Source organism: Leptonotus elevatus, chromosome 15, assembly GCF_054856555.1.
Source record: "Leptonotus elevatus isolate MCC_2025b chromosome 15, RoL_Lele_1.0, whole genome shotgun sequence".
NCBI classification, from domain to species: domain Eukaryota; kingdom Metazoa; phylum Chordata; class Actinopteri; order Syngnathiformes; family Syngnathidae; genus Leptonotus; species Leptonotus elevatus.
Genome location: NC_141253.1, coordinates 12911898 through 12924037, shown reverse-complemented (window position 1 = coordinate 12924037; position 12140 = coordinate 12911898). Strand labels below are relative to the sequence as shown.

The 12140-nt window shown below is 39.3% G+C and overlaps 1 protein-coding gene across 2 annotated transcripts in view; it reads left to right on the top strand.

The window, feature by feature from the left end:
* The first annotated feature begins 620 nt into the window (after positions 1–620).
* The window catches only part of sppl3 (signal peptide peptidase 3), a 29809-nt gene continuing 18289 nt past the window's right edge, over positions 621–12140 (top strand). The window contains exon 1 of one of the 2 annotated variants that reach the window (XM_086097095.1): positions 621–1188. In XM_086097095.1, coding sequence (XP_085953221.1) covers positions 1163–1188 — 26 coding nt within the window. In that variant the 5' untranslated portion in view covers positions 621–1162. The remainder of the gene's footprint in view (positions 1189–12140) is intronic. The other variant, XM_086097096.1, reaches the window with a different exon arrangement.

The following is a 12140-nucleotide window of genomic DNA, read 5'->3' as shown; positions in this document are numbered from 1 at the left end:
ATTTAAAGTTCCTTTAACACCACAATTTTTTCTAACACACGATTAACGACTTGGAAAGCCTGTACTGGGAGAATACAGTCGCAAAGCTGCAGACACGTCCATGTCAAAATTTTGCAGTTATAAATTTAATAATAATGCATATGTTTGGAGACTAAGTTGTATTTTACAATTTTACAAATGTGCAGAATGTCACAAGTTGCTTCATGTTAAAGATTAGATAGATCTTAATATGAAAAGAAAAATGCACTAAGCTGTCACCAATGTCTTACAAATGCAATTATGCCATCTTGTAGCAGAATATAGATAGATAGATAGATAGATAGATAGATAGATAGATAGATAGATAGATAGATAGATAGATAGATAGATAGATAGATAGATAGATAGATAGATAGATAGATAGATAGATAGATAGATAGATAGATAGATAGACAGATAGACAGACAGACAGACAGACTTTTATGTGTTTTGTCTCAATCCAAATAGCTTTCAAAACGATCCAAATGCGTTGCATTGAACGCGTTCAAAACTGCGCGGCGCTGTAACTGCAAACGAAGCCGTTTTTTGTTTTTGCGAGGCTTTCGGGTGCACAAAAGCGTTCCAGTGCTCGTCCTACTTGCAAAGCCCTTTCCGCGTGCACGCGCAGCAGGGCGAGTGTGCGCGCCCCCGCCACTCTAGTATAGACAACAAAGCCTACCGTCTTCCATAACAGCGAAGGCTGCAGACTTGAGGAACAGCCGAATTTATTCGGGCAACGTCGCACTGAATATGGATTTACAGTGGGTGTAGCATCGCTGGAGACCGAACCTTCTCTGCTGGGGGGTGACGGACGGCAGCAGAAAAAAACGACGAGCGTAAACAACGATTTGCGTTGCTGTTTCAGGGGGTGCTTTTGTCTCGTCAACCTAACCACAGCAACCCCCATCAGTGGAGCCGCTTCAAGTGCGCGATATTCGGCTAGTGGCTCGGCTAGCTGCTGTCGGGATGCATCACCATGTTGTCACCGACTAGTAGCCTCTAGGGCGACGGACTACGAGGGAAACGCCGAAAGAGCCTTCCCCCATCACCCACACACCCCTCTTGATCGAGGTCCCAACGGGTCGTCGCCGGGGACCCCAATCCGCGTGAGCCACAGTAGCTGAGCCCAACTGTTGTCGGCGCTATGGCGGAGCAAGGCTACACATCTTGGTGAGTGCGCACGGACACCGCGCTACCCGCTAGCATTAGCCTCCTGTGCTCCTGGCAAGTGCCGTTCACCAGGGGACGCATTTTGACGTAAACATTACTTTTTTCCCCCGCAGCGAACTGTCGTATATTGCCCCCAACTTAAAAAAAAAAACCATGTCACTCGTTTTAATATTTTTGAGAGCAGCTAAATAAATGCGATTAGCCGGCCGCGGCTAATGATGCTGCCGTGCTAACGCCATTCAGCTGAGGTCAATTCCAACGGTGCTATTGTGAACGAATGCTAAGGAGCTAGCCAACCAGCTAACTGACCGGATAACCCCACTCACTCGGATTATCTGTGCTTAAATATGTATATTTTACTATATTTCTTGTGAGTTGGTTTACTAACCCTGGGGGCGACTCGACATTGCACGGGAGCGTTAAGCTGATTAGTGGTCAAACAAATTAGCGTTAGCTGATGTGTGAGAGAGAGAAAGAGAGAGGCCAGCATTCATCGACGAGCCGCACGTAATAACGATGGCTCAGTTTGTGGGGGGCTAAAAGCTATTTGCACCACAGTGGCAATCGTGTCCCAACTTGACACCCCTTTTCACATGGCGTGACACTCGACAGGTTGCCGCACATCGCAGTTTGAACAGGTGGTGGGAGATACGAGCACCTGAAGCTCCCTTGAATGTTGACACTCGATTCAGATGACGTGATCATTCAAAACGCCTCTTGAATGAAAATCACTTGCACTTTGCTGTGGCCTTATAAGATAAGCGTTTTACTAGCTCAGCAACTTTGTGTGAAAATGAGCACAATTTGCTCGTTAATAACATTATTTTTGCATTTAAGGTTTAGCTATCCCCCAGCTCAATGAGGAAGGAGACATTTTCAGACGCCTTTTGAAGTCATCCATCGAACATAAAAATGAACACAATTAAGGGCAAGATCCATGAGCATATAGCTTTTGATCAACACCAAGAAAATTACCTTGTTCTTTTTGCCAAGGGAACGACTAAGAATAATCCGATCGAACCCTAGTGGTTTGGTGAGTCAGTCTCAAGGGTTCGGCTTAGGTCAAGACAGAAGACACTCACTTAATTCAAATGATTTGGGATGATACACCCCACTTGGCCATCATTGGCTGCAGGTGATCATGCTATATTGCTTGGCCTATCTGTGCTGCAGGGAATTTGGTGCACTCAGTAGTAGACTTGTGGCTGTTGTGATGGTACATCGTGTGATTTTGTTATTATTGTAATCCTTTCATACTGACTATGTTGAGCAAAAAAAGGGAAGTGGTTGGAGGAATTTTTGCAATATGAATTCCCAGAACGTATGGTGTTCTACTGCGTTCAATTTTGGGTCCTCTGCTGTTTTCATTGTAATTGCTGCCCCTAGATTCCATCTGAACCCTTTAGGGCCTAAAGCGCCTGGCAAAACATGCCTCTTCTAAAATCTATGGGTGACTTTTGAGCCCCCCCAAAAAATACCCTGAAGTTTTCCTGAAAATTCCACAATATTAAAAATAATTGATATCTCGGCTCCTGAAGCAGATAGATACATAATTCCAATTTTTGTTAGAGCTTAGACCTGTGGCGTTCACAGTTTAAGTTTCTAAGTTTATTATTATAAACCTTCAATATATATATTTTTTTAAATCAACAAACAAATGTCGCATTTGCGGAGATATATAATAATAACCTCGGGGGATCGAGTGGTATTTATTTGTTGTCCATTCCGTTACAAAGCCGTTGAAATTTTCAACATCCTCATTGTCTACAAGCATATTTCTTAACAGTATGTACTGCCGACTGGTTACACTGATAAGAATTCCTCCCGCGCCGTTGTCAATCGTGTCATTTATTTCATAACTCCCGCGAATCTGCGTCGACCATAAATTCTTGAATAAAATTCCAGGACACGCTACGAGGCTCACATCACCCTCTCATGCATATTCTGATGCGTTTAATCGGCTAAGAGAAGAATTGGTCAAAACAAAACAAAATGACATATCCGCTCAATCTTACAGTGTACATGTACAAGTTTAATGATTAGTATTTTCTAAATTTGAGGTTTTTTTTAAATCGCAATAATGGACCTATAGATTCGTATCAGGATTAATCGAATCAAATCGTAACCTATGAATCGTGATCCAGATTTCGCTATTCACACCCCTATGGTCCCCATGGTCATAGTCAGGATGATACACCTCGGCCTCATTTTGAGCCAGGAAAAAGCCTGATGGGAATCTGCGTCCTAACTGAATGATTTACAATGCCAAGTTGAGCAATTCTAGTCCAGCACAACGAGTTATCTAGCAAAAGAGATTCAGGACTTAAGCATATTTGTTTTGCTAATGTGTCTGTTGTGTCCTGAAGCTCTTCTTTGCAAAGTGGCAGAGAGGACGGGTTTCTTCCTAGGACCTCTCAGCCCCTTTCTTGAAAGAGTATTTAAAAACTGCCTGAACATGGAGTACGTGTTGTTTACAATAGGCCAGCAGTTCATGTAATTTCCGTTTAATGTTGGAGTCGTCATCTCCGACTGTAATAATCCCACTTTTTCTATCTCGTTTCATCTCTGGCGCATGGTTTGAGCCACAGCATCACACATCAGTCCCACTCTTACACCTCCAGCACTCTGATGTGTCACACCGCCATCTTTTGCTGTAGCCTTCGGTGACATTTACTCAGCCAACAAAGTGCAGGAGTGTTGGTGCTTGTTCATCGTGGATCTTGCGCTCGTTCTGCTTGGAGTATTATACCCAAATCAATATTTTCGTCGAGAGCTCATGAGTGGATTCCTTTTAAAATATTTTCCATAGGACACTCTAAGAATCAGCAGCTCAACTTGCTAGTAGAGGAATCAACACATTTTGCTGGATTGAGTGGATTTCTATGGAGAGAGTTTTATTGAACTTGTAATTATCAATTAGTAGCGTATTTACAAGGGTGTTATGGCTTACTGTTCTAATGGCGGCAATGTAACCTGAATTTGTATGCATATGAATCAAGTAGCAGTTTTTATTCAACTCGGGGGCGGCCATTTTGCCACATGCTGATGACTAAAAATTACGTTAGAATTGCTGAGATAAGAACCAATCACAGCTCACCTGTTTTCTGCGTTTGGTCATGTGACGTTTGCGAGTTGCTTGCGAGCGTTTCCTCTGGGCACACTGGCTTCGTCTCACATTCCAAAAACATTGTAAGCGTGAATGGTTAGCTCGCCTTTCGCCCAAAGTCAGCTGGGATCGACTCCAGCTCACCAATAACGCTAATGAACACAGGTGAAGAAAGTGGGGGTGGCATGGCTCAGTGGTAGAATGAGCAGTTGTGGGTTCGGTCCCTGGACATTGTGACCATGTGGAAGTCTCCTTCAGCAAGAACCTCTAGTTGCGCCTAATGCTGCGTAATCAGTAGATAAAAGGAAGAAAAAGTATGAAAGCACTTTGAGTACCAAAGGTAGAAAAGTGCAATAGAAGTGAAAGCCCATTAACCAAAATGGACAGATTAGACTCTATTCGATCAGCTTCACCTTTGCGAGGGCCACACTCATCAGTTTTGCATCATTCTTCCTTTTCTTTGTTTTTATGCCTGCCAAAGGTATTGCTCGCACAATCGTAACGTTGCAATTGCAAAGTTTTGTAACAAACGGCATGCAACCAATGATGGTCAAGCAGAGCCTAAACGTCGCGAATCATACGAGTGGGCTGAACCGAATAGATATGCACATTCCGCGTCTGTCTTCTGTTCTTTCTCTATTCCTTCCACTTTCTTCTTCTTCTTCTTTTTTCAACTCCACCAAACCCCTAAGATTGAGTCATGGAACCCCTGAATTTCAAGCAAATCCAGGTTACAAACTACTGTATAAGAAGATGAGGCGCATCAAAAATTCGTCATTAATCGTTAAAGTTAAGACTGAGCGGATTCTTTTGTGTCTTAACATTAACAGCAGATTTGACATTTGTGACCATTTAAGATTGTTTACAAATGATGGGAATCACTGTTTCTTTTGGCTGTTGTCAGTTGGCTTCAAACAGCTTTGTGTAGAGGTGCAATGATTAATCGTCAACTAATCAGTTGTCAAATTCATCTAATTATGTTGGTAATTGTTAATTGATTAGTCATTTAGGTACCTTGTTTAATTTCAAATCTTCCCAATCCTCGGAGTTTCAGCCTCTAAGCAGTAAATATTCTGAAATTTCTGTAGTCCTCTGTGAAAGTAGACTTGTGTTTTTGATTTATTTTTTTTAAATAAGACATTTGCAAACATCTGCCTTTACTTTGGAAAACAGTGATCAACATTTTTGCCTGATTTTTTTTTTTTCTGGCATCTTACAGACCAAACCAGTAACTAAATCATAATTAATTTGTTTGTATATTTTCTGCACTGTCAATTTGAAATAATGCCCTGTTTCAGAAAAAAGGGATCGATGTTTAAATAAATAAAATAATCGACATAATTGATAGATTAATCGATGATTAAAATAATCAGTTGCAGCTCTAGTTTTGTTTTTAATTTAATAACCGTGCTTAACTTATTTTACACATGCATGACAGTTAAGAATGCTACTTAAAATTCCTGCACAGGAATCCCCCCCCCCCCCCCCCCCAAGTGGAAAGCATTCTGCAAAAAACAGTTTGACCTTAGAAGATCCTCTGTAGTCAACACATTGATAGTATGTTAAATTTATTTATGCTACAATTGATTTAAAAAAAAAAAATCTGTATTGCAGCAGTGTGGCCATCTTGGAGTACTGGAATGCGATGTCACGTGGTAGATTGCAGGGGTTTTTTCTGACCTGTGGCACATAAATCTGAATTTGGAATACAGTTCAAATTGTGAGAGGAAAAAATGTAGACTTATTCAACACTTATAATCCTGCAATTAATTAATTACAATGAAAAAAACTAGTTGAATGAATTTAACTTAAATGCAATTAAATTTAAAGTAATGATGTTTTGTTTTGTTTTTACTCTCCCCTTTCCTCTTTTGAAACAAATATGGCTGTTGATGACTACAAGTACCACTGGACATGGGAAGTGGAATTTTTTCTCTCTCCACTTTTTTTCTTCTTTTTACTACTACCCCCACATTGTAGTCACGTCTGCACTGAACTTATTTTCAGGCTTGAAGTCAGCGAGCTGAAGACGTGGCTTGATGTAGACATTCTATGCATAGAGAACATGAGTGTTGGTTCACATTGTCATGATCTTTCACACATGCCTGTACGCCATCTAATTATTATTTTTAAAAGTGACTGCGCGGCGCAAGAGTTGTGCTCTTGTAATTGCAGCCTGTGATACAAGGCCGAAGACCATATTTCCAAAATTACAGTTTTTGGATGTGAGGGAACAAATGTTGTTCCCATGTATGCTTTGTGTTGTTTGGCCAGCAGTGCCTCTGTGTAATCCATCATCATAATCATCATCATCATCATCATCATCACCACCGCCACCGCATTCATCACTGATGCGATCTGGCCTTGTTGTGCCACTGTTTCACCAGTCTATCGAGGCTAATGTCACAATTTGTGTGGCACTTCTGACCTCCTCCAAGGAGGTGTTGTTTTTGCTTGTGTGTTGTGAGCTGGGGTTTGATCCAAAGATTAGTTTGAATTTAGTTGGGGAATGGCTTCAAACAACTTAAATGTGCTCCAAAACTGTTTGGTCAAACAAACTACGAATTGAAACGATCACAATGTCAAACTTCAGCGCACGTAGCCCTCATGGTGGCATGACTGCTAGCTTAATTTACCATTCCAACGTTTCGGATTGTCTTATTGCAGTTTTTATTGACATGACATAGTTGCGACTTACATCAACACAATGCCATCCTGAAACACTAATTTAGGACGCTAAGAAGCCGCTGATGAATTACGCCGTCATTGTATGATACGGCACAAGTCTCCAATGTTAGTGGCTAGCGGCTAGCTGTTAGCATTAGCAAGTATCTGGCTGGCAACAGGAGTTCAAAAGCTGTTACTTGGCTTGCTTTCTTTACTTTAATCTTTTTCTATATTCTGGACCTAGGCGACTTTGTAATTCACTCTCCATGTTTAAAGGAAGGAAATGTCCCGTAAATTGCACTCTGACGTCTTTTTTATTAGTTAAAGAAAAAGATAAATAAATAATCTTTGTCTAAAACGCTTTTGTCCATTAAAAAAAAATTTACAAAAAAAATTCGACTGAAAATGTCAAATTTAGCCTTTTAGAGTTTAGGAACACAACTTTAAGCAATTAAAGCAACACTAAGGAGCTTTCAGTTTACGTTGATTATGGCGGTGCCATATGGACAAAAGTGGTATTGTTATGTCTGAAAGAAAATCACATTTCCTATGAGGACAAGCGCATTGCATAATTTTTTAGCTCACACCAGCGAGTGAAATCCGGGCTAATGTTGATCTTTGACTGTCCTTTTTTCTGGGACGCATCCATCCATTTTCTTAACCGCTCATTCCTTTTTTCTTTTGTTGCATCCTCAGACAAAACTTTTCAGTTGGTTTGCACCTTCTGCCAGGAAAGCAGTCGATGTTTCATCAAAAGAGTTATTTATGAAAACATTTTATTGAGGTTGAAAAGTTTTAGTGCTACATTAATACCTTGTTATTTGAGACAGTCCAGGTGCACGAAACCATCCCGACAATATCTTACAGCACACTTATTATCTGAGCATGTTGATCAAGTTTTGTTCTCATACAAGAACTTCTACATTTGGACAACACTCACTAGCTAAGTACATTTGAATTGACTTAAACCTGTCTTTTGGGTTTTTGTAGCAATTCATTTTATGTTTTGCCATTTGAAGGGATTCTGTGCAAAGTATTTAGTTTGAAGTAATGTTCATGTTTTTGTAAGTAGGGGCTAAAAAATGTTGTTACAGTTTGAGAATACAATTGGGTCATATGTACAGAATTAGACATTTTATGTAATGCAGGACAGGCTTTTTATTTTGCTGAAGATGAATGTACTGTTGAGCTGCAGATACAGAAACTGCAAGGGATTAATGCTTACCCAGACAAACAGAAATGTTTGTTGTAAAAAAAAAAAAAGAAAGTGCATCAATATAAATACATTAAAAAATGCATCAATAATCGTTTTATAATCGAATCGTGAGGTGTCCAAAATTCTCACCCCAAATCAATAGCGATACACTTATTATCCACTACACAACCTTTATTCCAGTACCATGTGCCTTTAACGTTCCGTTGGGGGACCGTATCGGTCTGCTCCATCTCCATGATGTGTCTGTGGTTAACCTCACTTGGATGCTAGAAGGTAACCTAAAATACCTTTTACAGTAACTAAAGGTTTTGGAACATTGACATTAAGTAATAACTCTGAAGTCAACAAGTGCCACAGAACTGATTGTGGTCATAAAAGTAGAACAAGATGTTGGTCGCTCCAGCAGGGGATTTGGTCGCACCTTTTTTGGGGCAGGTACAGCACAACCATTTTTGCCGATGGAACGTTGTCTTAATAGGCATACTGTTGATAAATGATGTAAAGATTGACAGTAACTCTATATATTTTCATATTTACTGTAGTAAGAAGTTTGTCTGCGACAAGCATTGCTTTATATAATAGGTCCATTCTTTTGCTTGGTATTAAAAGAAGATATAACAAAAAACAAAACAATTTTGTGTTACCAATAAGTGTTGGCACTTACAGTATTCTTACAGTATTCACACAAATAACCGCAGTTTTCACATGTTTTTCAGATTATGTCTGTGATTTACCCTTGTTAAAAAAAATTTTTTAAAAAAAGGTATGCATGTGTTTATCTTGACTTATCCATTTGTAAATATTCAATTCAGTTTGTGAATTATTGAATGCACGTGTGTGGATCAGAAATCAAGGAAAAGCCTGGCAAGCCACCAGGCTAAAAAAGTGCTAGGGGAAACCCTGAATATCTTGGCAACGTGAAGCTCGTTAGTAAAAATTAATAACTTAACCGTGTCACATTTGAAGATGCAGGGTTCAAAGCGTGGGGGGTGGGCAGCGACTTGTAGTCCGGAAATTGAATTATACTTCATTTCATTAAATATAAATTACTGTCTGCATATGAGAAAGACTTGAATGAAAAATGTAAACTAGTTCATTACCCGTGGTTCGAAGCCTCGGACCGTTGTGTGTTCATGCTGTTGTAAACGGACGACCCGCTTGTGCAAATGCCACATGAGACTGCGAACACGCCATACATCCAAATGACAGGGAAGGGGAGGTGAACATGTTTTAATGGAGGCAAAAAGGTCGCAGTTGATCACAAATTACATTCCTGTTCCTAGAGGCTTTAGCCCATTATGTCCATAATTGGATCAGACGATGGAGGGAGATGAATATGAATCCTCAAGGCAACTCCACCCTGTAGCTACTGCGAAAGGGTGTTAAATACAGCACAGTTACTACGTTCGATGCGGCAACGTATCATTTTCCCGGACACCCATTCCAGACTCGCTGACCCTTTGTGGTCAAGTCACGCATGTTAGCTTGTTGGGAGTCAGATTTGGAATTGTGTTATTTGGAAGAGAGAGAGAGAGAAAAAAAAAAAGAAGCAGCAAAAACGAGTCTGTCAGTGGACAAGGAGGGCTTATGGCTCCTTGGGCTTGCGTCCAGGCCCCAACAGTCCAGGATTGTATTTTGTTTTTAAATGTTCCATTCATCTATCTTGCCCATGTTCTGCGGGCATCTGTGCGTAGAATTCAGACGAACCAGCTTGGTGCTAGAATATGAATTAGCTCCGTGGTGGATGAAACTCGGCGTCTATCTAGCTGCTGCCGTGACATCATTAGAATCGGAGAGGAACAAGGTCAGTCTTTCTGAAATGCTCTCAGTAAATCTTCCAGACTCAGCCTGTTTTTTGTTTGTTTGTTTGTTTTTTTAAATCACCCATTTAAGATGACATCTGAATTGATGTCATATTTGAATCGTCCTCCTTGTCATGAATTCATTATGACCTACGTATTTCTTCAGGTACACTGAGCCATTGTTATTAAGGCGACGGTAAAGCTACTTAATATGCTTTCTATATATTTTGTCCGCTCACTCCTTTACTGTGTATTAAATAAATATTATGCAAAATTCTTGAAATATAAAAGAAAATACAGGTAACAGAAAATAGGGCTGCTCGAATATGGAAAAAATAGTAATCACGATTATTTTTAGCATTAATTGTAATCCCGATTATTCAAACGATTTCTTTTTTTGGGTACAAAACAAGAAAATGTTTAAGCATTTAAATATTAAGATCAATAAAAAAAAAACTAGGAACACTATAATTATGTAAGTTATTTTTGGACCAAATAGAAATTATGATTTTTTTATATATATATATATATAATCTTGATCACACTTTTTTGGACCCGAGTCTGAGTCACCTCGTTTTGAGATCGGCCGATTCCAAGTGCTGATCCAATCCCTCTGCATGGGGTGTGTATTATTCCTTTCCTCATCTCACATATTTCTCTTAAGACCCCCTTTTAAGGCAGTTTTCTTCTTTTAAAATAAGTGCATAAAAATCGATGAAAAAGCAAGCCACACACCTCTTGACTTGACCTTGCCGCCAAACTGAGGTTGCAGGATTTATGCTGACATCTGTTGAAACACTGCAATTTTGGAGGCAACTACAATATGCCCCAAAATATTCTAAATTAACTGATTTAAAGGATTTTACTCTGTTTATTATTGCTGTAGCTTGGAGTGGTGTCAAACTCTGCGTGGGCATTATTTTTAGAACTTTCTCTTAGGTATGTAACTACGGTTCTATGAGTCCCGAACGACCGCCAGCATTATTCGTCACTCAGAGCCTTTGTGTTGATGTGCGCGAGAAGGTTCTGAGAGACTCGGTTCCGGCTACGATCCCCTTTTATACATGAGAATCACGTCAGCCGGAGTCCTGGAAATGTCCTTTTATGAATTCTCGAGTGACGCATGCACCTTATCACCAAATTCTGATTGTTCCCATATAGCAACATGAGAGGCAAAATATCAAAAGCATTCTTTAATATAATGTGCTGGAGTTCTGCATGGCATTTCACAGAGTTTTACAAGAACAGTGGTCCGATGGCCAAAGGCCACGAGGTGACTGTCGGGCCACCTAAAGTTCACATTTCTTACATAAATATGATGAATTCAACACATTCTTGCTTTTTTGAAGGCTATTAGTCAATATTTTGAGTAGGGATGTAACTAATGATTATTTCAGTAATCAATTAATCTGTCAATTATTTTTCTCGATTAATGGATGAATTGGATACCAAAAAAAAAACATCCCATTTTTCAAAACAAAAAAATTACAGTGCACAAAATAATTATGATTGAGTTTCTGGTTTGGTCTTTAACAAGAGGAAAAGTAGGCAAATATGTTCATCATTGTTTTGCCAAAGCAAAAGCAATTGTTTTATTTTGGATCAAAACAAATGTAATCAGTCGGCTTTCATGGAAGACTACAGAAATTGGAAACTATTTTTTACTGCTGAGGAGCTAAGTATTTGGACTATTTTAAATTTCAAAAGATGTCTAAACAATTCAGCGTTTATCAAAAATAATTATCGATTAATCTGATCATCAATTAGTTGTCGATTCATTGATTAAATGATTTTCTTCCTCTCACACCTTTTCAGATTATCTTCCTCCCACTTTTCAGGCTAGGTTTAGTTGAGTTGAATATTGTCTGGAAAAATGTATATATTGTTTGTATTGGTTGCTGCCTGAAATAAATGAACAAATGAAATGTCACAGGTCAAATTTTAAGTTTTATCCACCTAAATTGTTCAATCATCATTGATCCTTTTACTCTATTGCAAATGTATATCTATCCTTCCATTGTGACTTGAACAAGATATTTAGCTTTAAAAAAGGGGAAATATTCAGTAAAATTTTGTACTGCGAAAAAAATTAATTAAAAAAAATGTATGCTAGAAGGCTTTGATGCAGCCTCTGAACTGAAGAGAACGGTTGAAGCAATGG